This window comes from Globicephala melas, chromosome 19 (assembly GCF_963455315.2).
Source record: "Globicephala melas chromosome 19, mGloMel1.2, whole genome shotgun sequence".
Taxonomy (NCBI): Eukaryota; Metazoa; Chordata; class Mammalia; order Artiodactyla; family Delphinidae; genus Globicephala; species Globicephala melas.
The window spans coordinates 20,549,608-20,577,271 of record NC_083332.1 but is presented as its reverse complement, the minus strand read 5'-3'; the positions used below and the strand labels follow the sequence as shown (position 1 = coordinate 20,577,271).

Sequence of the window (27,664 nt, the reverse complement as noted above, 5' to 3'; positions counted from 1 at the left end):
GGATGGCCGTGAAGCCTCCTGCTCCCCCTGGGATCCCCAAGGGGTGGCCTAGGCTTTACTAAGGCCACATCTGCCTGCCACGGTAGATGGCAGAAGGCAAGCCTTGGCTGCCCTCAGCTTATCCCAAAGGGCTGGCCCCTGCCCTGTTCTGCAAGACGCTCTGATGACAGCAGATGGTGCCCTCAGAAGCGCCCCGGGCGGAATGTTGCCCTGGGCCAGCGTGTGAGGTGGAGCAGTGATCAGGCCCCTGACCGCTGAAGCACAGAGGGGAATGTGTCGGAGGAGTCAGGACCTCCTGAAAGGGAAGATGTGGGCCCAGGAAGGGAAGGCGCTGCCTCGGGAGACCCCATCTCTGACTCCTTACGGGGCTGTTTCCCTTCAGAGACAACCTAGTCAGCCTGGCTTGGGCCGAGAGTCAGGCCAGGTCCTGACTCCACCCCGCTCACGCACAACCCCCCACCCTGCTTGCCCACTCTCCCCACCGGCTGTTCCTAGCAGTAGCCTGCTGCCCAGCCAGGCCACACGGGTCTGCGATTTCCTCCCCCACCTACCCAGTGGCACATGTTGTCCAAGACTCTGGAGTTGCCCTCAGGGCCACGTGGCTGGCCCTTGCCCTTGGCCACCATGCTGTCCCCACACGTGGAGGAGGTCAGGAGTTCTCAGGCTGAATCAATGCCTGGCTGTTTGTGGATGTCCCCTTTCCCCCAGGACGATGCTTAAGGTCTGGCAGAAGGGCTGAGTCTGCTGGACCTGCGTCTAGGTCCTCTCAGTCCCTCCTGGGGCTTCACTTGCAAGGCCTGGTAAGGGCACGAGAATCAACTGTCCTGCCAGCCAAGTACTCCTGTTCATCACCCAGGAATCTTTCCCCTCAGTTGGGCATGGACTCCGCGTCCCTGCCAGAGGCTAAGCCTGCTAACAGGCTTTGGACGCTGGGAGGGGCCTGCCTTGCCCCTCCTTCTCAGAGCGGCAGATGGACGAGGGTCTGAGGATCAGGCCCCGGCGTTTGAGGGGCACTGTGGAGCCCCTACCACCTTAGCACTGCCTGAGGCACCCTTGCTGGAATCAGCCCAGACGGAAGTCTGAAGTTGCTCCAGGTGGAAAGCCAACTCACAACGGCGACCTCAGGGCATTTGGGGACTGACTGACAGGCAAGCCTCCCTTTAGAGTTTAGCCAACTCCTAGGCAGGGGTGCTATGTTCCTACAGGACTCAGCTATTAGGGAAGGCCTCCTCAGGCCTCTCCCAACAGTTTTGTCTGTTGGGATTTTTAGATGCTGAGTTTTCTTAAATAGGGCCCACTGCATGTGTGCTGATAACATTTGGGTGCTTTCTGCTGCAGGCAGGCAAAGCATTCACAGGACCCAGGGAATCTTATCCCTCCTGGATGATGATGATGGCGGGTAGTGGTGCTGATAGGGTCTGTGGCTGCCACTTACTGAGACCCGTCTGTGCACTGGTCCCAGAGAGGCAGACCCAGGTCACACAGGCCATCCTAAGGCCCTCAGGACAACTGTTTGATCAGGGAGGGCTTCCTGGAGGAGGTGGTGTTTGGTTGAGCCTCAGAGGAGGGCAGGACTTTATCATAGAGGGTGGTAGTCTCCATGAGGCCTGGGAGTCTGGGTCTTTTTGGTAACCATCCCCTCCTGACCCTGGCATTAATTTGTTGACTGAATAAATGAATCAAGTAAGAAATAGGCTGGGGGCACTGGGGCAGAGGGGATGACAAGGAAACGGAAATTGGGCTTCATTCCTGGGGCCCCCAGTCAAGGCACTGGATGAGAACCCTGGCCTCTTTCTGGAGGGTTGGAGACCAGCCCCTCCCCCAAGACACTGATTGTTGCCTTCTCAGGCAGGGCAGGAAGTGCCCATCCACCCCCACCCACCCAGGCAGAGCTTTCTGGAAAGGTGTCATCACACCTGTTTGCAGGGATACAGTGGCTCCCTTGGGGATGGCATCCAGGTTGGCATCAGAGGATTTCTGGTGGCCTGGCCTCTCTCCTGCCCCAGCCTGTTCTCTGGGACACGGCCACAAAGAGGCTGCAGGGCGGGTCAGGGCCACTCTCGGGCTCAGCCACTGGGCAGGGTGGGAGTGGGTGCAAGGCTGACCCAGTTCTCAGCCAGGACCCAGGGTCTCTCAGGCCATGCTTGCAAAGCAAAGCAGCCGCTTCCTCTGCCCTGGGCCTGCAGGAAGTGGCCCTCCTGAGGGCTGTGGGCAGGGGAGGGGCCGCCTCTGTGTCTGGGGCTTTTTGCACCTGGCTGGCAGGCTCTGGGCTGCCTGAAGCCTCCCTCCTCAGTGCTCACCGCCTGGCCTTTGCCTCTTTCTGTGCCCAGGACCGCAACTGTGACAGGGATCCTGCCCTCCACCTAGGCGCCCTGCTTCAGCCCTGAGCAGACTCAGTGGGACCTGTGCTCAGAGGGCAGAATGTGGGGTGGGGGTCAGAGGTGGGGGAGAGGGGTCTGCCTCACTAAGACCAACCGACCCAGGCTCTGGGCTTCTCTGGGCTACTTGCTATCTCTGTGCTCGCCATTCCACCTCTGCCCATGAACTTAGCCCTCCTGTGAACCCCAGTGCAGCTGCCACCTCCACTCTGCTGCCTTCCTAGGATGCCCCAGGTCAGCATGGCTGTCCCATTTATGCTCCCAGAGCACCTGCAGCCCTGCTCCAGCTTCCCCACCCTGTCCTCCCAGAGGTGCTTGAGTGGGCCTGTGCCCATCAAAGCTGGCCCTCAAGTCTGAGCTGCTCAAGGGCAGGGGGCAGCTCAGTCGTCATTCATCTGCGGCCCCCACAGCTCCCAGCACAGGCCCAGTGCCCCTGGCCATTCCACAGATGCTTCTCTTCTAGGGGGAGGTAGCCTTGTGACTTCCCCTAGCTCCCGGGGGCCATTGGCAAGATGCTGGGTTCACAAGGACAACCCCTGCGGCCACAACTGCCCCCATCGGCTTGGCCTAACCTGCTTGTCTGGCCTGCATTGGCGCGTGCACTCAGGCCTTCTAGCCAGACACTGGGGTGTCTTCTGGCCCTTCCCTTGCCCGTCCCCCACCCTTTTGCCCTTCCAGGCCACCCAGGTCCGAACTGAGGGAGTCTGTGGTGCACTGAAACACCGAAGGAGCTTCCTTAGGGCCTTGGAGGGAGCAGTTCACATAAGTCCATGGAGCTGGACGTGGACCAGGCAGGGCGCCCCCGTCCCCAACAGACACCTCCAGCCCCTCTCGGCCTGCCTCCTCCTTTTCCCCTCCTGGACTCCCCATCTCAAAGCCTCAGACTGGCTTTGGATGAGTCTAGAAGGGAGGAACAGACAGTGAGGACGCAGGAAGGAGAGGAGAGTGAAGCCCACGGGAGGCTCTTGGGGCTCTTCCCCGTCCCCTTCACAGGCCCCCAGGGCAGGCGTGTCCCCGACACACGAGTCAGGGTCAGTGCCGCACGAGAAGCAGTGGCCAGATCCCATCTCCTGCTGGCTGCTCTCCACACCACAGAGCCCAGCTCTGACCGGAATGTTCCAACACTAAAGACAGAAAGGCAGGCAGGCAGGCGGGGGTGGGGGGGACAGAGGGAGGGCAGGCTGAGCCAGACGTTTCTGGGCAAAAACAAGAGGAAATTTCAGTCCTTGGAACGTCAGCTTAGGGATCCTGCCAGAAATTCTGACCCCAAAGAACAGGCTTTCCAGAGACCAGTTCCTGCCCACCGTGGCTCCCAAGCAGGGAGGGGTGGGAGTGGGGGCCTGGGGCCAGCCATCCTTGCCACCCATTCTTTCTCAGTACAGAGGGTCCTCTGGCTGCCCACGGCAATGCCCAGGGCTGAGGAAATCAGGGTCCCAGGATTCTGGCGCGCGCACACACACACACACACACAAACTTTAAGTAGTTTGTAAATTACCAACATTCTAAAATGCCAAAATGCCTTCCTTTGTATCTCAACCAAGGCTCCTGGGGTCCCCACCCCACCCTCAGGAAGTGGAAGAACCCGTAAGGCTTGGTCTAAGACCAGCCACTAACTGACAATTTCTTTCCCCAACACCTGAGCTGGAGTAGAAGTCAGAGTTGAAGCAAAGGCAATCAGTGAGAGGGAGGGGGCCTGGGGGGCCACAGCGGAGGCAGGGCTCACGGGCGCCCAGCACTGAGTGGGGCTGGTGTGCAGATCATCACCCCAGGACAGGGCCAGGATCCCCGTGCTCTTTCTGTTCTGCACTCATGCTGTGTCCTCACCTGGAAACAGTTTGCTTACTGCTCCCTACCCCCTGCTGCTGGAGCGAGTTCACGGCGTGGTGGGCACCCGTGGCTCACCTGAGTGCATGTTCCTCCCTCGGGGGGTCACACTCTGGTATTCCCTGGTGTGAAATAATACAAAAAATATATATTCGTCTCTGCCCCCAGTTCCTGGCACAGAGCTCCTAAAACCTTTGTAATTTCCCAAGTGATAAGAGCACAGGGGCATTTCTGACACAGAGCTCCTAAATCCCCTGGAACTTCCTGGGTGACAGCAGTGTCTCTTTTTCTAATGAAGCAACACTTAGTGGGCTGTAGAAAGACTGAGCCACGATTAGAAGCTCAGAACTTGTAGTTCCCCCCACCTCCACCATCCACGCAGACGGGGAGAGATTGAGTTAATGATCGATCATGATGGAAGCTCCGTAAAAATCCCACAAGCGTAGCGTTGGGAGAGCTTCTAGGCTGCTCAGCACGTGCAGGCGCTGGGAGGCTGGTGCACCCGGAGTGGGCACCCAAGCTCCATACCCCTTCCCACTCATCTCTTCATCTGGCTGTTCATCTGTATTCCTTATCATATCCTTTATAACAAACAAGTAAACAAGTATTTCCCTGAGTTCTGTGAGCTGTTCTAGCAAATTATCAAACCCAAGGAGGGGGGGTCACAGGAACCCTGATTTATAGCCAGTTTGTCAGAAGTACAGGTGACCACCTAGGACTTGGGATTGGCATCTGAACCGGGGGCAGTCTTATGGGACTAAGCCCTCAACACCAGTTAGTGCCAGAATGGAACTGAATTATAGGACATCCAGTCGGTGTCACAGAGAATTGCTTGGTGCAGGGAGGGGCGGGTGGTGTGAACCCCCGCACATCTGGTGTCAGAAGTGCTGCGAGTGTGGTACTAACACGAGAGAAAATGAGATCACGGAGTGTTTTTCCCACGCCCCTGGGGAAGCCCTCTTCCTTACCTTTAGCCACATGTTTTGCTGCAGCTGACTCACCTACACCCTGGCTCTAGAAATGGGCACAGGACATGAATCTGGACAACCAGTGCAACCACGGGACTAAGTGAGGAGACCTACTGAGAGCTGCGAGGGTCCTCCACCTGCGCAGAGAGAGGAGTGGTCCTGAGTCATGTGACAGGGGTCTCAGACCAGCTCTCAGGGCAAAGGACCAAGGAGTCCAGGTGAGGGTCTTGGGGCCCAGATTCACACCCAGAATGAGGCTGTTGCCAAGACACTGTGCAGATTTCAATTCAGTTAGGGAGAAATCCACCCAATGATGAACAGCTCCAAGATATGTAAACAGAACATTCACAGTGATAGTTTCCTTTATTCAAGTCAAAAACAACGCGACATCTCACTCAGGCAGTCTGTCTCACAAGCTGATTATCACATGAGTGGAGGAACAAACATAATTCAGATGAAAATCTGATTGGGGGAAACAAAGCCTGCCCAGCCCTCCTCAAGTTAGGAGAGCAATGATGCGGAGAGACCAAGTTTTTCAAGGATATACTTTGTGAAAGAACCCGTGTCCTCCAGGATTAGGTCCTAGGTAATTCGGCACATCGACCTCCTCTCCAAAGGTCAAGTAGTGAGCAGGTAGGAAAATCAACAGGTCTTCAGAGCATTACAAGGATGAAATTAGCACAGGGTCGGATATAAGAGCAGTCATCTGTCTGGGTTACCACTCTGGGACTTTTGTTTTCTTTCTTCCTTCCTTCCTTCCTTTCTTTCTATTCCTTCCTTCCTTCCTTCCTTCCTCCCTTCCTCCCTTCCTTGTTCCCTTCCTTCCTTTTTCTTTCTTTCTTTCTCTCCTTCTTTCTCTTTCTTCCTTCCTTCCTCCCTTCCTCGTTCCCTTCCTTCCTCCCTTCCTTCCTCTCTCTCTCTTTCTTTCTTTCCTTCCTTCTTTTTCTTCCTTCCTTCCTTCCTTTCTTTCTTTCTTCCTTCCTTTCTTTCTTTTCCTTTCCTTTCCTTCTCTCCTTCTTTCTTTCTTCCTTCCTTCCTTCCTTCCTTTCTATCAAGGTCTAAACTTCATTCAGAAAAGTGCACAAACTTCAAGCGTGCAGCTCAGTGAGACTTTGCACACTCTCACACACACCTATAAGCACCACCCAGATCAAGATATAGAGCATCTCCAGCACCCAGAAGGCTCCCTCAGTCCCTCCCAAGCAGTACCTGCCTCCAAAGGTAACTGATGTTCTGCTTTCTGTCACCACAGATTTTTTCCTATTTTTTTAAACTTCATATTGATGAAATAAAATTCATACTTTATGACAAGACAAGAAAAATTTTAATGTAAAATTTTTCTCTGCCCATTTGGACCTCCTCCCTTTAGTGTGTGCTGTGCATCTGCATTAACCAGACCTCCTTAGGAGATAACATTCCTCCTTAATCTCATCAAGGGTCACAACTCTTTAGGCGATAACCTTCTTTCTTAATCTTGCAAGGGGCCATGATGACCCATGACCCACTACTCGCTTTGTACTCAGAGATCTGGATTGTGTAAACTGTCAACAATATGTCATTTAATACACAGCCCTTTGTCTCCAAAACTTATGTAACTGTGCTTTGATCTCTAACAAGTGGAACAGTTCTTGGAGCTTTCTGAGAGGCTTTTCCTGGGTTATAATCCTCAGTCCGGTTCGAATGAAATTTGCTATTTCTTTCTTAGATCGACTGATTAACTTTTCTTCGACAACATGAATAGAATCACACTGTATGTATCTTTTTGTTCAGGTTTCTTTGCTCAACGTTGTGTCTGTGAGATTCCTCTCTGTCATTGTGGGTGATGTGGTTGTTGTTTTCATCATAGTAGAGTATTCTACTCTGGGAACCCTCCACAATTGTTTATTCATTCTGTTGCCAGGCATTTGGGTTGTTTGCAGTTGGGGTTATCAACGAATGAGGGTTCACGACCAATCTTATAGATGTCTGTTGGTGGACGTAAGCCCTGATTTCTCTTAGGCACATAACTAGGAGTGAAGTTGCTGGGCCATAGGAGAGATGTATACATGGCTTTAGCAGATGCTACCCAGCAGTTCTCGGTAGGAGGCAAACCAATTGGCACCCCACCGGCAGTAGATGAGGGTTCCAGTCGTTCCACATTCTCACCAGCAGTTGGTGTTGTCTGTCTTTCCACTGCTGTCATTCTGGAAGTTTACTTGGCACGTAGGCCTCAGACACTGCGCTGACGTTGGAGCCAGCCTCACCAGGCACACGGGAGGCTGCCTTTTCTCTCGCACTTGGGTGGAGTGGATGTGTGAGATGGAGATGGTGTGGGAATTAGGCCTGGCCTGCGAGAAGCAGTCAGCCTGCGTATGGGATGCAAAATGAAATGGGAGAAAACCTGCCTGCCAGCTTTTAAATTTTTGTTTATTCATTCAACAAGCATTGATTGAGTACCTACAAGCACTGGGAATATAGCTGTGACCAAATCAGACAAAAATCCCTCCCCTCCTGGAGCTCACACTATAGTGAAGAGAGACAGGCAAATACAATTTTTTAAGGTATGTTATACTCTATCTCTGGTGTCTTCTCCAGCACTAGGGTGATTTCCAACCAAGAGGGGCCACCCTATTTGGAGATGCTCATGCCTGTCCCCTGTCAGTTCAGCTCTGCTGATGTGCTTTTACTTTTGTTTTCTGAAAAGATGATCTCCACACTCTTCTTGATATAGATGGTCTCTATATCATCTGGGAAAAAACGTCTGTAATGCAGTAAATGTGTAGGCATTGAGTGCTGTAGGTGATAACAGTGCAGGTAGGGGACAGTGAGGGCTGGGCAGCCACAGTTCCAGATCCAGTGGCCAGGCAGGGCTTCACTGAAAAGGTGGATTTAAGTTAAGACCTGAAGGAAACGAGGCAGATATTCGGGAGAGGGAAGAAACAAGTGCAAATGCCTTGGGGTGGGAAGGTCGCTGCCCTGGTCCAGGAGCATGGAGGAGGCCAGTGTGGCTGGGGCAGAGCCAGTGGCCGGAGATGAAGAGATGAAGGAGATGAGGGGTAATGGGGAGGGAGGTGAAGTAGGGGTCTGGAGGCACTGTAAGGGCTCTGGTTTTTCTCTGGAGTCAGACAGTGGGAGTCATGGGAAGGCTTTCAGCTGAGAGGTGGCACAAGCTGACTCATCTTTTAGCAGGATCACGGGCTGCCATGAGCTTGACTAAGAGGGCCAGGAGGACAGCTGGGAGATCACCGAGGAGGGAGAGATGATGGTGGCATGGACCAGGGCCCAAGTGGATGTGCTGAGAAGAGATTAAATTACGGATATACTTGAAGGAAGAACCAACAGAATTTGCTAATGGGATGGATATAGAATGTAGAGAAAGAAAGACGTCAAAGCAACTGGAGGCGTAAAGCCCCTTGTTTCTGAGATCCAGAAATCTGAAGGAGGAGCTGCTTTGCTGTTGTTGCTTGTTTGTTGTGGGTTTTTTGAGGAGTGGGGAGTATGGTATCAGGAACTCAGTTTTGGAATGTAAAGTTGGGAAGATTGAGCAAGCAGTTGTATTTAAGGGACTGGAGTTCAGGAAGAAAGTCTGAGCTGACAAACACTTGGGAATCTTCAGTGAGTGAGCAGGCTGTGCACAGGATGAGAGCCCCAGGGGGGTGCTGTAGATAGAAGAGAGAAGGGGGGCTTCCCTGGTGGCGCAGGGGCTTCCCTGGTGGCGCAGTGGTTGAGAGTCCGCCTGCCGATGCAGGGGACACGGATTCGTGCCCCGGTCCGGGAAGATCCCACATGCCGCTGAGCGGCTGGGCCCGTGAGCCATGGCCGCTGAGCCTGCGCCTCCGGAGCCTGTGCTCTGCAACGGGAGAGGCCACAACAGTGAGAGGCCCACGTACTGAAAAAAAAAAAAAAAGAGAAGGGGTGAGCCCAGACGTGGCAGCAATGTAAGTGTCCATCGATGGATGAATGGATAAAGCTGTGGTGTACATATACAATGAAATACTACTCAGCCACGAGAAACAGTGAAATCTTGCCATTTGCAACAACATAGATGGACCATGAGGATAATATAAGTGAAAAGAGTTGGAAGGTGAAAGAAAGAAATCATATGGTATGATCTCACTCGTATATGGAATCTAAAAACAAAACCCAAAAAACCCCACAAGACCCCCAAAACAAATGAACAAACAAAAAAACAAAACAAACTCCTAGACACAGAGAACAGACTGGTGATTACCAGAGGGGAAGGGAGTTGGGAGGATGGGCAAAATGGGTGAAGGGGGTCAAATGTAAGGTGACGGATGGTAACTAGACTTTGTAATGAACACAGATGTTGAATTATAATGTTGTATACCTGAAACTTATACAATGTTATGTACCAATTTTACCTCAATAAAAAGAGAGAGGGAGGGAGAGAGAGAGGAGGGGTCAAGCAACGAACCTTGGACATTTCAGTGTTTACAAGTCAGGACTGGAGGTGGAAGCAGCAAAGATCAAGAAAGAGCAGCCGGGGAGGCCAGAGGAAACCAGGAGAGCACAGGGTCGGGGAGGCCAAGTGGAGAGGTGTGGTCAACTGGGCCAAATGCTGCCCACGGGTCGGGTAACATGAGGACTGAGAATGACCACTGGGTTTAGTAACGTGGAGGACAGTGACCTTGACAGGAGATCATTTAGTGGGGTAGTAGGAGCAGATGCCTGCCAGAAGGGGAAGAGGCAAACTGGTGACAGTGAGTGTGGAAAACTCCTGTGAGGAATTCCACTGCAAAGAGAAAGAGAGAAATGGGGTGGTGGCTAGAGGGGGCAGCAGTGCCAAAGAGAGTTTTTTTAAACAGCTTTATTGAGATATAATTCACATTGCATAAAATCCACCCTCCCTCTTTAAAGTATACAGTTCAGTAGTTTTTAGTATATTCACCAGATTGTGCAACCGTCTCTGTTATCTAGTGTCAGAACATTTTTGTCACCCCGAAGAGAAGCCCCATGTCCATGAGCAGCCATTCCTCCTGTCCCCAAGCCCCTGCAGTCACTGATCTACTTTCTGTCTCTAGGATTTGCCTATTCTAGACATTTCATATAAATGGAATCATAGAATATGTGGTATTTTGTGACTGGCTCTTTCACTTAGCATATTTTCAAAGTTCATCCATGTGGTAGCATATATCAGTATACACATAATATAATTCTTCTTTATTCCAGAATAATATTCCATCGTATGTTATATACAATGTATATGCCACGTTTTGTTCATCCATTCACCAAGTGGTGAACATTTGGGTTGTTAACACTTTATGGCTATTGTAAAAAATGCTGCTAATAAACATTCGTTTACACGTTTTTGTGTGGCCATATGTTTTCAGTTCTCTTTGGTATATACCTAGGAGTGGAATTGCTGGATCGTATGATAATTCTGTTTAATATTTTGAGGAACTGTCGAACTGTTTTCCAAAGTGACTGTACCATTTCATATTCCCAACAGCAACATATAAATGTTCCAGTTTCTTCCCAATCTCATCAACATTTGTTACTGTCTTTTTTATTTTTGCCATCTGAATAGGGGAGAGTGGTATCTCATTGGGGTTTTGATGACTAATGATGTTGAGCATCTTCTCACATGCTTATTGGCCATGAATATATTCTTTGGAGAAATATCTGTTCAAATCCGTTACCCATTTTTAAATTGGGTTATATGTTTTTTTATTGTTGAGTTGTGAGAGTTCTTTATATATTCTAGATAGTAGTCCCTTATCAGATACATGATTTGCAATTATTTTCTCCCATTCTGTGGCTTGTTTTTTCACTTTCTTCATGGTGTCCTTTGAAGCACGAAAGTTTTTAATCTTAATGAAGTCCTATTTATCTATTTTTTTCTTTTGTCACTTATGATTTTGTGTCTTATCTAAGGATCCATTGCCTAATCCAAGGTCATAAAGAGTTATTCCTATGTTTTCATCTTAGAGTTTCATAGTTTTAGCTCCTACATTTAGGTGTATGATCCATTTTGAGTTAAAACGTTTTATATGTTATAAGGTAGGGGGTCATCCAACTTCATTTTTTTTACGTGTTGTTCCAGAACCATTTGTTGAAAGGACAATTCTTCCCCACTGAATTTTCCTGGTACCCTTGCTGAAATTTTTGTTTTTTTAATATGGGAGAAATCATGCACATGTGCACGCTGATGGGACAGGTCTGTGCAGCGGGGGACGTGGCGATGAGGGGGAAGGGGGAAAATGACTGGAGCAGTGTCCTCAGGAGGGAGGGGGTGGGATCTGGTGTCCAGTGGAGGGGCTGGCCTGAGTCAAGAGCAAGGGCGGTTCATAATACCAGGAGGAAAGATGGGCACAGATATAGGGAGTGAACATTCTCTTCCAGTTAATTCCTTTTCTCAGGGAACGAAGGTCATGACCTGAGGGAAGACAGAGGAGGAAGGGTTGGGAGCTGAGGAGAGGAGAGGCAGTGGGAGAGGAAGTGAACTAGGAAAACACAGCGGTGCTGAGTGAGGCCAGTCATTGTGGACAGGTGTTTTCTTTAGCCACACTCAGCTTGGCAGGTGCAGGCAGAAAGGGGGTAGAGATTAAGGGGTGTCATTCTCCAAGGCCTCTGAGGGCCACCTGTGCCTGGGACAGAAGGACAAGGCTGGTTCTTAGTGCTGAGGATGTTCATCCAGGAGGGTCTTCACCCACGCACCAGGTCAAGTTGTCATCTTAAGGCAGGGAGAAAATGCTGTTGCCCCTAAATCAGGTTAGAGAACAGGGATCTGGGAGGTCCCCAGTAAGCCTCCCCCTCCCAGCTTCCCACCTGCCGCAGTCTGCTCAGGCTGCCATAACAAAGCGCTGCAGACTGGCAGCCTAACCATGGACATGTATCGCTCGCAGTTGTGGAGGCTGGAAGTCCAAGATCAGGGTGCTGGCATGGCTGGGTTCTGGTGAGGGCTCTTGGCTTGCCAACGGCCTTCTCCTCCCTGTCTTCACATGGCAGAGAGAGAGACAGAGAGAGAGGGAGCTCTCTGGTGTTCCTTCTCGCAAGGGCACTAATCCCATTGTGGGGATGGGGGTCCCCACACCATGGCCTCACCTAACTCTAATTACCTTCCAAAGGCTCCATCTCCAAATGCTGTCACATTGGGGGTTAGGGCTTCTGCATATGAATTTGGGGGAGAAACAGTTCAGTCCATAGCACCATCCAACCTGACCTTGACCTCTAACAAGGACCACAAACAAGCCCAGATGCTGAACTTCAGAACAGAGAAGTGACAGAAAGAGGTTCCTGGTCCTTAGAGGGACATGTCTATATCACTGGCAACCTAAGGGGAAAAGAAAAATCTTTCATCTTTATGTCTTCTGTTATGTATCTTACAGAGTGGTGATGCCTGACGTGGTAGCCACTGGCCACACATGGCTTAACATGTGGCTAGTCAGATTTGAGATGTGCTGTAATTGTGACATATACACTGAGTTTCGAAGAGATAATATAAAAATTTGGAAAATATCTCAATACTCTTTTCTATTGATTACATGTTGAAATGATAATATATGTTGGCTATGTTGGGTTAAAGTATACTATTAAATTTATTTTTTACTTTTAAAAAATGAGGTTACTAGAAAATCTAAAATTGTGTTTGTGGCTTGTATTATATTTCTGTTGGACAGACCTTAGAGAGAAGACCCTGTATCCAAACAGCTCCCAGCATGGCTGGCCCTCCTGCCTTGGTCAGGCGGCACATGTAACACCCCTAAGAGCTGTGCTTTGGAACCCTGCGCTGCAGTGGGACCTCGCCTCTGTAGGGGCAAGCTTGTGAGGCCGCCGCTCGTGATGTGGCCTTGAACAGTTCCTGGGAGGAGCAGCCCCAGGGAGCTGGGGACCAGGCTGGTTCTTGCCTGGTTTGCGGGTAGGTAAGTAATTCACATTTTAAAACACTAGAATCCCCTCAGGCACAAGATGCCCACACTCTGAGATTCTCATCCACCTGTGCCGCTTCCCCTGAGCCACACCCTTGGGGCATTGGAAGCCCTTGGGGTCACCAGCACTAGTTACAGCTTGTCTTTTTCTTTATTCCCCCCAAGCACATAAGTATGAAGTTGCTGTAAGGCAAATCATGCGCATGGAGCAATTCCACTGACTTTCATCCATCCACCCCCATTTACTACTTATTAAAATTGGCTGTTAGTATTCCATTACATTGCCCACATACACAGTTTAACTATTTCCCTGTTGTTCAACATCAGAATTGTTTCCCTTTTTTTCCTGCCGTCATAAACAGCAGTGCTATGAATAGCTTTATCTTTTTTCTGTTTGAATTATTTTATTGTAATATTTTCCCCGAAGTGAAATTGGTTGGCTGGAAAGTATATACAATTTTATGGTTCCTGCGACTTTTTTCCTTTAAATCACTCTCCCAAAAGACTGTATCACTATGTATTTTCTCCAGTGGAGTGTCTGTATGTGTATACATTGGTTTCCCACAGCCCTGCCAGCTTTGCGTTTGATCATGTGTATTCATTAATACTAATTAATTGGTGTATAACAGATAACTCCTAGATACTATCCTTTCATTTGTTCAACTGCAAATGAGAACGAGTAAAGTCCTCCCCTTAAAACCCACAAAAATTAAATAGCCTCCAGCTCAATAATTTAGAAAAACGTTTTTTAACTTCCTCTATTTGCCAGCATTTGGGGTACCTTAGCAGCCCCAAGGCTGCGATGCAGCCGGCCAGGCCCAAGCTTTGCCTCCTGACCCGCTGTCATCATAATGGTCCAAGATGCCACCTCCAGCGAATAAAGCCATTTATCTCCTCCCAACAAACTGAAAATATATCAGACAGTCCTTCTTCCCTGTGTGGTTTAGATGAATCCTGGCATTGCTTAACTGCCATATGTTGATTGTTCAGGACTGAGAGACATTCTGGTTTATATACAAAAAGGTTGCAGCAGACATGGCTGATGTTCTGTTCATAGCTTATTAAAACCTCAGGAAAGGGCTTCCCTGGTGGCGCAGTGGTTGGGAGTCCGCCTGCCAATGCAGGGGACACGGGTTCATGCCCTGGTCTGGGAAGATCCCACATGCCGCAGAGCGGCTGGGCCCGTGAGCCATGGCCGCTGAGCCTGCGCGTCCGGAGCCTGTGCTCCACGACGGGAGAGGCCACAACAGTGAGAGGCCCGCGTACTGCAAAAAAAAAAAAAGAAAAAATCTCAGGAAGGCCCCAGCCCCCTCCCAAGGGGAACTCACAAAACATCATCCTTGTGGAGCCACATCCTGGCCTGGGTGGAGACTCAGAGAAGGCTCAACAGGCCCGGCCCAGAGGGAAGAAGAGAAAGGATGCACCCGCTTCCCCACTAGGTGGCACCTCTCAATAAGTAACGGGGAGAGGACCCTTCCTCCACACCCTGAGCCCCAGTCCTCCCGCATTGCAACACACCCCGGTGTCTGCTTCCAAAAACCAGAAAAATAGAAAAGTTCGTTCTAGCTAAATATACACCATCTGCCTGGAAAAATCTCACTCGGCACTGTCGCGTCAACACCGAAGCAGGTTAATAACCGGCCCAGAGCAGAAGGTTTCTTTGTATAATTACTGGGTCCCCCACCAAGGCTTCCTCCTCAGCTGCCTCCTTAGGCTCCCGCTGCTGGCATTCCCCTGCTGCTTCCCGGCCACAAGCCACCACCGCCCCGCCAGCCCTCTGCTCAGGCCAGGGCCCCCTCACTCTCTGCTAGGCCTGGGCCATGGGGGCCCAGGGGCTCTCAGCACCGCCTGGGTAGGTGGCCGCCAGGTGGTCACCCTGGCCTTGTCAACCCCACTCATAATCCAAAGATAAATGACTCGAACCAAGATGTCAGTAATCACCCATTAAATTAATAGAGCTTTAAGACACTCTCATTCTATTTCTTGGTGAGGATGTGATGAGATGTGCACCCCCAAAACCTGTTGCTGGGAGAGCAAATGATTGATACTGCCCCTCTGGAAAGAATTTTGACCGAACAGAACGACAGCCTTAAAAAATATTACATACTTTTTAATCCAGCAATTTCACGTTGAGGAATCTATCTTACAGACTATCATAATCGAAAATATGAACATATTCTGTGTGCATAACATATGCACACAAAAACGTTCACAAAAATGCAGCACTATAATAGTAAAAACCTAGAAAGGACACTACAGCAGGTATGTATATATGGTTTAGTGCAGTGGAATATTATAAAGCCATTACACATGTTTACAAGAGATTTCAAAATACATCACAAATGTTATTTAATGTTAATTGGTAAGAGTGTTCAAAAAGGTCTAAACAGTAAAGATGCAAATATGTTAGAAATACACATACATAGCATTAAAAGGTTTGCACAAAATAAGCCAAATTTGTTAACAGTGGCTTTCTAGGTGGTGACACTTTTTTTTTTTTGGCTGTGCTGGGTCTTAGTTGTGCCACGCGGGATCTTTCGTTGCAGTGCGTGGGCTCTTCGTTGTGGCAGGCGGGCTTCTCTCTAGTTGTGGCGTGTGGGTTTTCTCTCTTTCTAGTTGTGGCGTGCAGACTCCAGGGCGCGTGGGCTCTCTAGTTGAGATGCGCGGGCTCACTAGTTGTGGCACACAGGTTTAGTTGCCTGGAGGCATGTGGGATCTTAGTTCCCCGACCAGGGATCAAACCCTCATCTCCTGCATTGGAAGGTGGATTCTTTACCACTGGACCACCAGGGAAGTCCCATGGGTGGTGATACTTTTAATGGTTCTTATTTCATTATACTTTTCTGGATTTTTCTGTTTTCAGCAATGAACACTGACAAATAAAAGAAAAGAATACTATTCATTCAATGACTATCTAAAAACAGAGTTAAAGGAATATATAAGAAATTGGTATAGTGGCTGTATCTGGAAAGGGGGCTGGAGCAGGGGTCAGTATAGGAGGACGCCTTCCTTTTCCATTTGTATCTTCTGATGTCTTCTAAGTTTTGTACCAGGCTTGTATTACCTATTCAAAAATAAATAAATGAAAAAATTTCAAAGAAGATGCAGAAATACTAAAGCCACAGTTGCTGGGAGTAGAGTGTGAGGGGAAAGCAAGGAAAGTGCTTTCAGCTCCTGAGGGAGATGAGACGCAAGGCCTGGACTCCTCTTGGGCCCAAAGTCTACCGTAAGTCACCCAGGACCTGGCTAGGCCAGTGACTTTATTCTGTAAGGCCTGCTTCATTTGACCCCAAATTGGTCAGGAGTCAGGCCATCTCCTCCCGAGAGTGGTTTTCCCAAGGGTAAAGGTAGGCAGGCCAGGGAAGGGACTCCAGGGGACACTGGTGCAGGACCTCTGAGCTGGGACCACCTGTGTCCCCTGGGCCTGGCAGAGTAGGACCCAACACACGAGTTGAATTGGTGGGGCCCCCCATAACTACCCAGTCACCTTCTATGAGTCAGGATAATCATCTAAAAGGACCCCACCCTGCCCCCCATCAACCCAAACAGTGCAAATGTCCAAAGTGGCTTCATCAACCCCAGGAGTGTGGCCTGTAAAGGGCACCTGATGTGTGCTAGATAAGGCCAGATAAAGAGCAGCTTTTCTGGGCTTCCCTGGTGGCCCAGTGGTTAAGAACCCGCCTGCCAGTGCAGAGGACATGGGTTTGATCCCTGGTCCGGGAAGATCCCACATGCCGTGCAGCAGCTAAGCCCGTGCACCACAGCTACCGAGCCTGCGCTCTAGAGCCCGCGAGCCACAACTACTGAAGCCAGCGAGCCACAACTACTGAAGCCCGCGTGCTTAGAGCCTGTGCTCCGCAATAAGAGAAGCCACCGCAGTGAGAAGCCCGCGCGCAGCAACGAAGACCCAACACAGCCAAAAATAAATAAATAAATTTATTTTAAAAAAAAGAGCAACTTTTCTGAGATAAAAGCTTGATCCTTCCTTAATCACCCTGGGTTCTAATTTGCCCTGAAGTTTTCTTTACACACACAGAGGTGCGGGATACTGACTCTGCTCAGCAGGGAGGACAGTGCAGCTTCCTTCCAGGCCCCTGGGACCCAAGGGACATCCTGTGGCTGCCAGGGAGGCTCGGGGCAGTGTGTGCTCACAAGCAGCACAGGGCACCACAGCAGCCTGGAAAGTCAGGTCACAGGCCCTGGAATCCAGGGCTTTCATTCCTTCTTTAAAGTCACAAATCTGACACCTTCCCTTCCCTTGTGCTCCATGTGTACAGCTTCAAATGTCAGAGATACTTCATACAAATGGGTGGAGAAAAGGACTGTTCAGAAAACATTTATTGTAGTTTGATGACACTTGTCAAACTGTGGTTCTGAAAGCAAAGCAAAAACAATATTAGGGGAAACTTAGGGTGGACTCATTTCTTAGAGAAAGTTTATGATTCTACCACTTCAGAAAGAGCAATAATTTACTGAAAATATTTAATTTAAAAAACAGAACTCAGGAACTACTATGACTTTTCAGATGGGGAAAGCAAGCCCCTGGGAGGGTGAGAGCCCAGTCGGGCAGCTACTGGGGGAGGGGCTGGGTGCCACTGACGTTTGTGGCTTCACTCAGCAGGCCGACTGCCCCCTCCCTGAGACCACTCACAAGTCACTGGGTGAGGAAGGGGCATTCAAGAGGTAAACATGATTCCAGCAGGGGACAGCCCCAAGGTCCCAAAGGAAGGCTGGTCCTGCAACGGCTGCCTGGACAGGCGTCATCTTCACATGATGAGATGAGAAGGCTGAACGTGAAGACCTTCTTCCAGCTTCTGTGTGAGTGAGAGTAGATTCAGAAAACTGCCACTACGTGGCAGCAGTCACGGCTTTACTGTTCACCAGCTTCCTAGCTGAAGGGTTGTCACGGCACACAGGTGCACACAGCCACAAAACACGGCATCTTCTCAAATAATTCCAGAACGGCACAGCCCCAGCCTCTCCAGCAGGAGATTTTGCTACAGTTTAGGGTAATATTCTGATGATGTGGGGCTTCCTGCAGCTCCCCAGTCACCTTCCATGAGTCGGGGGGAATCATCTAAATGGACCCCGCTTCCTGGAGCAGAGGCCTAGTCGTCGTACTGCACTTCCGCCCGGAGCTCCTTGGTGACGTAGTTGGCCAGCATCGCCAGCAGCTGCTGCTGCAGGGCCTCACTGCCCATGACCAGCATGGTCAGCTGCACGGCGTCCGTCCATTGCAGGTGCCTGACGATGGCAGTGGCTTCGTTAAAGAGCTTCTGCTGCTCGGCAGGTGGCAGCTCCATTATGATCTGAGGAACTGGCTTAAACTGTCCACTTGTCATCCACGCGCCTAACAAACCCCCGACGGCCCCCCCTAGAAAACAGGAAGGACTCAATTAGTCGGTCATTTATATTCATAAACGATAGTCACAGGTTCTCGCTGAGTTCACATCTACCGTTGTGACGAGTGGGCACATTCATGAGCAGGTCAGAATGGGCTTGGCTTCATGCCTGCTCCGCCAGGAGGGCAGAGGGCAAAGGTTGACGTGGCCTTTGGTCGATTTGGCTCAGATAATTGACACCCAAACATGCCCTCCCCTAAGCTCTGCGCTCACAGTGCAACACAAAGCATCTCCCCTCCTGAGAGCTGTGCTAACTAAAATCCTCTTCGTGGGCGGAAGGTTTCCATGCTTCTCATAAAAATCTCTCTCATCTCAAAGAACAGGGCTGAGAAGCAAATGCATTTTCAGGGAGAACCATCTCAGTGGTGAGGCTGGATGGCTAATATGAGTCTTAGCTCTGAACTTTGAAATTTCCAGTGGAACCACGTGGTTATAAAGGACCCTGCAGACAGATGAGGAGGTATTTCCTCTTGAAACAATGTTTTTCATACAACCCCTCCAAAGTTGTATGATGATAAATAACAAATTTAATGTATTCAACTACTTCTCTTTCTGCTACCCCAAAAGGGCACAAACATTATTTTTAAATGTCAATTTATTATTATCAAAGTTAAAGCACACTATTTTGGAATTTGAAGACCTTGTATCAATGGAAAGTTCTATTTAACCAGGTCAGGTGCAGTCTGCTACAGGAAGATGTCCTAGAGCAGGGGTCTCAAACTCAAGTGCCTGCAGGGGTCAGGCAGGTAGCTGAAAGGAGTGAAGCGAGCTGAGTGGGACTGTGGTGACCTGGAGAGACAGGTCGCTGTCTAAAGGAGACATGGCTACCCTACGCCAGCCAATTGCTGCCACATGGAATACCAAGTATGTATCTTTTAAAAGTCTTATGATTTTTATTTATTTATTTATTTTTTGTGGTACGCGGGCCTCTCACTGTTGTGGCCTCTCCCGTTGCACAGCACAGGCTCCAGATGCACAGGCTCAGCGGCCATGGCTCACGGGCCCAGCCGCTCTGCGGCATGTGGGGTCTTCCCGGACCGGGGCACGAACCCGTGTCCCCTGCATTGGCAGGCGGACTCTCAACCACTGCGCCACCATGGAAGCCCTGATTTTTAAATATCGGCAATCAGATATTGAAAAGACGCAGCCCAGCTGGATTTGGTGACTTTCTTTAAAAGAGTAGAGTATGGAAAGGGGAAACAGTAACTTTGCAGTGGAGAAACCTGGCGACATGACCTTAGCCAGGTGATCAAGGTGAGCATCACAAGGGAGGTCCTCTGGGTGTCATATGTCCCTGAAATGTGTGACAATACTGCACCTCCACGGTATTCTTTCCAAAGATCCGTAACCACAGTCTACTCGTGAGAAAGACATCAGGCAAACCCAAACTGAGAGGAGCTCTCCAAAATACCTGACCAGTACTCCTCAAAAGTATCAAAGTGGTAAAAAACAAGATGAGAGAAACCCTCAGAATGGGAGAAAATATTTGCAAATGAAGCAACCGACATGGGATTAATCTCCAAAATATACAAACCACTCATGCAGCTGAACATCAAAAAAAGAAACAACCCAATTCAAAAATGAGTGGAAGATCTAAATAGACATTTCTCCAAAGAAGATATACAGATGGCTAAAAAGCACATTAAAAGATGCTCAACATCACTAATCATTAGAGAAATGCAAATCAAAACTACAGTGAGGTACCACCTCACACCAGTCAGAATGGCCATCATCAAGAAATCTACAAACAATAATAGCTGGACAGGGTGTAGAGAAAAGGGAACCCTCATGCACTGTTGGTGGGAACGTAAACTGGTACAGCCACTATGGAGAAGAGTATGGAGGTTCCTTAAAAAACTAAAAATAGAGCTACCAAATGATCCAGCAATCCCACTCCTGGGCATATATCCGGAGAAAACCATAATTCAAAAAGATACATGCACCCCAATGTTCATTGCAGTACTATTTACAATAACCAGGACATGGAAGCAACCTAAATGTCCATCGACGGAGGAATGGATAAAGAAGATGTGGTACATATATACAATGGAATATTACTCAGCCATAAAAAAGAATGAAATAATGCCATTTGCAGCAACATGGATGGACCTAGAGATTGTCATACTGAGTAAAGTAAGTCAAACAAAGACAAATATCATATGATATCACTTATATGTGGAATCTAAAAAAAGGTACAAATGAATTTATCTACGAAACAGAAAGAGTTACAGATGTAGAAAACAAACTTATGGTTACCAGGGGGTAAGGGGGAGGGATAAACTGGAAGACTGGGATTGACATATACACACTAGTATATATAAAACAGAAAACTAATAAGGACATAGCACACGGATACTCTACTCAATACTCTGTAATGTACTATATGGGAAAAGAATCAAAAAAAGTGGGGTAAAAAAAACAAGACTGGGGAGACTGAAGAGACATGACAATTAAGTGCAATGTGCTGTCTTGTGCTGGGTCTGGGACAGAAAAAGATCATGGATGTAGAAACTGATAAAATCCAAATATAGTCTGAAGAATAGTTAATAGTAATGTTAGTGTTGGTTTCTTAGTTTTGACAAGTGTGCCTTGGTAATATAGGAACTGAAACTGGGTGAGAGATATATGGGAATTCTCAGCATTATCTTTGCAACTTCTCTGTAAATCTAATATTATTCCAAAATAAAAAGTTTATCTAAAAGAATGCAGCCCAGGCCACAGAGAACCCATTTGCAAGCTGGACTCACCCAACAGTAAGTAAATCTTGCACTGTCTCAGGAAACCAAGTATGGAGGCACCTGGTAGCACACACCTTCTCTGGGGACCAGCCAGCCTCATGTCCTAGAGGCTGAACACTGCCCTTAGACAGCTTCCCCCCAGTCTGAAAATAAGGAGCATTCTAGGGAGGGAGGGCCAGTCATTTACAAGTTTTACTGAACTTTTCCCCATGACACCAGTGAAACACTTAAGAGCTGATAAGAGTTGCACTCATCTGCACTAAACCTTTGTGAGAACATCAATATTTGATTTAGAGCAGCACTTAATGCAAAAAGTCGCCAGGAAATATCGACCAGAAAATTACCAACTCTTTGGAGAAGAAAAAATTCCTTTGTTTTCTGGGTAAAATGATGCTCCTGCCCATGACCAGGGGCTGCAAGTAGCGAATCCCTGGGGTTCTCTTTGCAGACATCCTGTTCTCTACCAGCTTTTACTCAATCTGAATAAAATATGTCCTCCCAAAATGGCATTTGGGCACAGCTATATGATAAATGATCCCAGCTAGCCTTCCCTGAGCACATTAGATGGGGTGGGACAAAGATATAGGATGTCACTGAGGAAGAAGGAAATGGCCTTGTCTCCTCCCTCACGGGCTACTTCCTGGATGGCAAGAAGCTGAAGTCAAGACTCACTAATTCACAGAGTCTGGAAATGGAAATGCATAGATAGAAGGTCTGGGGCCACCCACAGGCTGATTTTTCTCCCCGGTGTGGGCTCAGCTTAATACAGTGTCCTTGAATGTCAATCCTGCTACCAGAGGGAAGAACAGAGCAGGAAGCCTTACTGGTGAGCTGGGACACAGAAACCAACCTCAGCAGAAAAGCAGTCACCTCTCCAGCCTGTATTCATGTGAAGACTGCAAGCCATACAGAAAGGACTTCCACCAGACTGTGAGCTTTCCCAGGCCCTGTATCCCACCACAGGCTGCCTGGCACAGAGGAGGCATTCAGTAAATATTTACTGAGCCCAATGCAGCAGACCATGCCTTGAGCCGATGCCCCTGTGTTGCAGGGTCCATCTGAGGCACCTCGAGGGAGGCCTTATCTGGCCCCTCCTCAAGTCAGACCTGGACAGCAGCCAGCTCTCTGACACCACCCCTAGCCCTGTGGTTTGGGCCACAGAGGAATTCTTCCGGTTCATAATCCAAAGGAAGCAACTTCATTCTAGCAACAATGAATGATGGGAAAATCAGCCAAAGTTTCATTTATTGCCAGAAACGGGTTCCCAAACAGAAGCAGGTGGTAAAAGAAGGGGACAGGGGTGATCACTCCACGAGTTAGCTTATTGCTTTTCCTGCGTTGGACTGCTTGCTTTCAGAATGGGGAAGCGCTCTGGGAACGAGCTTATGTAAAGTGGCTCTACAGCATCGGCCCCCAGTAGGTGCCTGGCAAATCTCAGCTTCCTCTCTGGATGTGTAATGGTGATGGGGGGAGGGAGACTGTCCAAGGGACCCAGGACACCCCGAAATCTTCAGACTCTAGGACACATCCCTGGGGGGAAAGGTGTCCTCCAGGTCTGCATGACAGATGCCATCTGAGAGAGCCCTGCACTTCTGAGACATTCACACAGAAGCTTGTGTTTTTAACAGGACGACTTATGTACCCAAAGATCATTTCACAGAAGCAACCTCAACTCAACAAACTTCTCACACAGGACAGAGGCTTTTATGAGGTCTCTGAGGTTTCAAAGGTCTTTTTTTCCCAACAACTGCACTGTCCCTGTGAGGCACTTGCACTTACCAACGGCTAGTCCTGGTGGGCCGCCCACCAAACCACCAACGAAGGCCACGGCCCCCGTGACCAGGGCGCCCCTCCCGGAGTGCCTGACGGCCGCCCTCATTTTCCTCTCCTCAGAGACGGAGCACAGCAGCCTCATGATGTCCTCCACCGCGACGGGCATTGCAGCAGACCTCGAAGGAAGCATTCCAAAGGAGAGTTTTAATGAGTGAAGCATATTTCTACCCAAATGTTGCTCTTCCTAAAGTTTTAAGGAAGGTTCCCCATTTTTGGTACAGAACAGTACCTCTGCTGTATGCACGATGACAGCACTCCCCAGTCATGTGCCAAGTCCTTTGCCAAAGAGAAAGCAGGGCAGCTTTCAGTTAATAAGCAGACTGAATCAGCAGGGTGGATGAAAGGTCTTCTCTGCCCTCTGATTAACTTCTGATTTACAACAGGTTAAGGAGCAACGCTGGCCACATGTTCCACCAGTTCATCACGAGTGAGGCAAGTCTGAGCTCTCTTGCATCAGGGCCTTGCAGCTGGCTCAGGCAATCCCCGAGCACAAACCTTGGCCGAGTGCACAAAGTCCCAGCCCCTGGTCGTCTCCTGTGTGACAGGGCATCTCTGCCCACGCCAAGCCAGAGAAGGGGAAAGCACAGGACTCTGCAACCGCACAGCCTTCACCCACCGGATGACCCTGAGCAGAATGGCAGATTCTTCACCTGTAAGATGGAGATAAACCACCTATAGGCTGGATTCTTGCAAAGTGTAAGTAGAATGGAAGCAAAGTGCCTGGAGCGAGTCTGGAACACTGCAGACTCTCAGACATGATGGCTCTAAATAAACGTTTGGTTCCTAACATACACCACTGGCTTCTATAAGCAACCACTCATAGAGTCAATCCAGTTCTACTTATGAGACATCAAAGGCAAGGACAGGATGATGTAGTAAGATGAAACAACCAGAGAATAAAAGAAATCAAAGAATTCCAGGGGTTTGCATATGGATGGACAGATGACAGATGGATGGGTGTACTTTGGAACAATGACCTTTAGAACAATCCTCTGGGGTCAGGAAACTGTTTGCCACACTAGCAGGAAAAGGACAGGCAGGGGCAAGGGTGCGGGCAGGTCAGGCTCCGCCCCAAGGCTGGTGGGAATGGAGAGCTTTGGCACTGATGGGCCACCTGGCAGGATAGGAAGTAAAATCAAAGCAGCAATGAGCAGGTGATTCTCCTTCCAGCTTCGGCTAGACCCAAGGCTCGGTGGGCACTTTCCTTTCTCACCAACACTCCCCTTTTCATTTAAGGCTGAGACATGCAAACATTCACTAAAGGAACTCGACTGTGGAAGTTTGGAGCAGACTCTATTACTAAATATCTTTTGGATATATGAGGGTTTTTTTTTAAACCCAAGGATAATCCAGAATTAGTCTCTAATGTAAAATTATCCTCCCAATCCCGAGAGAGAATTCTCAGCCCTTAGAATAAATCTATGGATCTCCTGTATCACCAGTCAGAACGTCTTTGTAGTCCCAGGAGAGGTAAGAGGGATCCTGTGCTCCAGCCCCTGTAAATTTCCCCTCTTTTCCTTTTATATTCTTGACATCAGTGATTCTCCACCAGTGCATAGGAGTCACTGAAGATCTTGTTAAACACGGCCCCTATGGGCAGGGTGAGATTCTGTATTTACAAGCACCCTCAGGTGATCTTCTGCCCTCACTTTGGACAGCAAGAGTCTATGAGAGCATGACTCAAGATGTTTGACGTCTGTTACTCAGTCCTTGAGTTCAGAAATGCAAAGAGGCATCCGCCAGATGTGTCTGTTCACCAGGGGTGTGAGAGGCAGTGGAGGGGCAGTCCTGCAGGGTTGCCCAAGGGACTAGAGGAGAATTCAAGTGTGTTTGTCCTTGCTCTGGCTCCCAAGTGTCCTGGATCTGCTAAAATGCCTGCTAGCTTCCAGGTCCCTCTGCTCACCAGTGGTGACCACGTGTAGACAGAGCACATGCCCCCTCCTCCTCCCTGCAAGAGAGCCTCCTTCCACCCTTCCAGAGGTCAAGAATTTTCCAGGCACAACTGTCAAGATAACATTATAGCATTAATAACAGCGAAGGAACTGCACTCAGAAATGGGGGGAGAGAGAGTAACCTGATTTACCCAAAAGCCATGGTCCCGTAAAGCTATGCAAACAAAATGTTTAATTTCAAGTACATATTAAGATAACCAAAGGAATTAATTTCATGGTAAAACCTTTCAAAAAGCTAAAAATCCTCCTGTAAAATATCTAGTCACCTTCTAGCTTAGCTCTGGTTTATATCCAGCTTTTTATCTGTCACTTATGCTGAAAAAAGGGAGATGAAGCACCCTCTGGAGGCTGCAATGAGCCTCCCATTCCCAGAGGCATGAAGACCTTGAGCCTTGCCATGCTTGATCTGCAAGTCTGGCTTCTAGGCCAGTGTACTCTGCCCAGATGCCACTCCTAAAACAGGTTTTCTGGAGAATTATGGATCTGTATTCTTGAAACAGTTTCTGCACAGCAAGAAAAGGTATGTAAAAGAGGAAGGAAATAGATATATACCCATTTCACCCTCTACTGTCTATTAAAAAAGCCCACAAAACAAAAACCAAAAAAAGTTTCCAACCTGCTCTGAATGACTTTAGGTCGAAACCCACAGGGGCTAATGAGACATCACTGTGCAAACGCCACTTCCAACCTCCACTTAGCCCAGTTGGGCCAGCACAAGGCACAAGCCCAGAGCTCTGTAGGACTGGAGAGCCAGCAGGTGTCATGATGTGTGGGAGGGGAGGCAAGGAAGTGGCCTGATTCCAGCTGGGTTCAATGGTTCCACACCATGGGTAAAGAGGTGGCATTGTGGCTGCCTCCATCCAAGGGAATGCTGGTTTAATTTCCTTGTAAGAATCATTTTAGAAGTTAGAGCATCAATAGACTCTTTTTGTGGAAGAAAGGTTTGCAGCCCCATCTCCTGAGCCCTCGCTAAAAAGCTCAGCCTCCCAACTTCTCCAGGGCTGCCAGATTGAGGAAGGAAGCCGGTCCTGCTTCTCCTTCTCCCACTCCAGCTGCCTTTGTCTGTAAGCAGTAGAGAAGTGGGTGAGGAGGGAGGAGACAGGAGCACTCTGATGGGGACAGACCTCAATGGGGCGGGAGTGTGCCTCCCCCCATATCACACCTATTTCAGAATCAGATTTGTCCACGAAACAGGCTCCGGTCACAGGAAGCCCATCTGCCAGCCACAGGGAAGGCAAATGCCAACGTGAAGCCCTGGTTTCGTGTAAGCACCCAGGCTGGTCTGCCGATTACAGCAGGGATCTGGGGGAGAGGGAGATGAGCCTGTCCCTGAGACTATAGCCTGGCTTTCTGAGGTGGACCAGATTGTGAGAGATGAGGAGAGGAAGGCTGCAGAGCTAACACAGACCTCCATGCACACAGCTCTTTTTAAAAATTAGGAAAGCAGGGCCACTTAAGAATCAGAGTGATGTTGCCCACCTGCAATCCTCAGTACTTTCTACTTTGCTGGTGAAATTTACAAAGCTCCAGTGTGCCCACTGGCTCCTATAAACCGTGTCTTTCCACCTCTCTATGCCCCAGGGCAAAGACTGGATCCCATCAGCAAACATTGTCAGATTAGCCCACAGACTTTTTAAAAACGAATTAGTTGCCAGAATTTTAAAATCAAGAGATTTCACATACACCTCAGACTTGTGATTTCTCCTGAAAAATCAAAAGCACAAGCCACACTGGGGCCGCCACCTGCAGCAACGCAGGCCAGAGCCGAGCAGGACCCTAGCAGAGCACACGTTACCTACCTACCTGGCCCATGAGCAAGTCGCTTCACACCCTCTCAAAATATTCCTATTTCTTTTGTTTGTTTGTTTTAAAGGCTAAAGAAGCTACCAGTCCCCACAAAGTTAATCTCCCCCAGCCCCTAAATCAGTAACATCCCTTCCTGATCACCTCTAAACTAGCGTCCAGATTCTCTTCCCAGAGGGCAAGGCCAAGGGTGCTCCGCCCTGCGGATATAACACCAGCCACACGCACCGCGGTTCCTGCGGGAAGTCACACGCGCGGGCACACGCACACACAGGAGTTCCTGCAGGAGGTGACACGCACACACAGCCCTCCGTGTACCCCGATTCTCCATATGGAAAATGAATGCACGAAGAGCGTGCGCCCAGCACGGGAGAGCCAGGCCCGCGACCAGCTGGCATGCCAGCCGCTCCGGGCGCCCCTCCCCCTCCCGACTCCAGCAGCTCGGAGCCCTTTACCTGCGGAGGCGGCGCCGCGAGGTCACAGGCCGGCAGGCGCAGGGACACCAGGCCGCCCCTCCCGGCGCGCAGGCCCCACCCTCCCGCCTTCCGGCTCTTCAGCGCTGGGCCTTCCGGGGCGCCACCCACCTGGTCGCGCAGCAGCAGCAGCCGCCGCCGCAGCCGCAGCCGCCGCCGCGCTCTCGGCCCAGGCCCGGCTCCGGGAGCGGCCCTGCCGGATGCGGCACCTGGAGTGGGGGCGCTGGGGCCCCGAGGCCGCGCGCACCCCTGCCTTCCACCCCGCCCACATCCGTTTTAGGTCCAGGTTCCCTTGGACCTTGCTCAAGCCCGGGGCCCTCCTGGGAGACTCTTTGGCCCTTCGCTCAGGACCTAAGGACCCCTCCCTTCCCCCCATTTCCGGCGCGGGAGAGAGCACGGCAGCCTTGACAAGTAAAGGCGCTGAA

The 27,664-nt window shown here is 49.6% G+C and overlaps 1 protein-coding gene across 1 annotated transcript; it reads right to left on the bottom strand.

The window, feature by feature from the left end:
• Nucleotides 1-17,358: 17,358 nt before the first annotated feature.
• On the bottom strand, nt 17,359-27,347 carry C19H19orf12 (chromosome 19 C19orf12 homolog). Its single transcript, XM_070044226.1, has 3 exons — nt 27,222-27,347; nt 22,958-23,127; nt 17,359-18,412 (listed from the first exon to the last, which is right to left on the bottom strand). Exons 2-3 carry the CDS (start codon nt 23,115-23,117, stop codon nt 18,147-18,149), a joined length of 426 nt encoding a protein of 141 aa, XP_069900327.1. The 5' UTR covers nt 23,118-23,127; nt 27,222-27,347; the 3' UTR covers nt 17,359-18,146.
• Nucleotides 27,348-27,664: the final 317 nt, after the last annotated feature.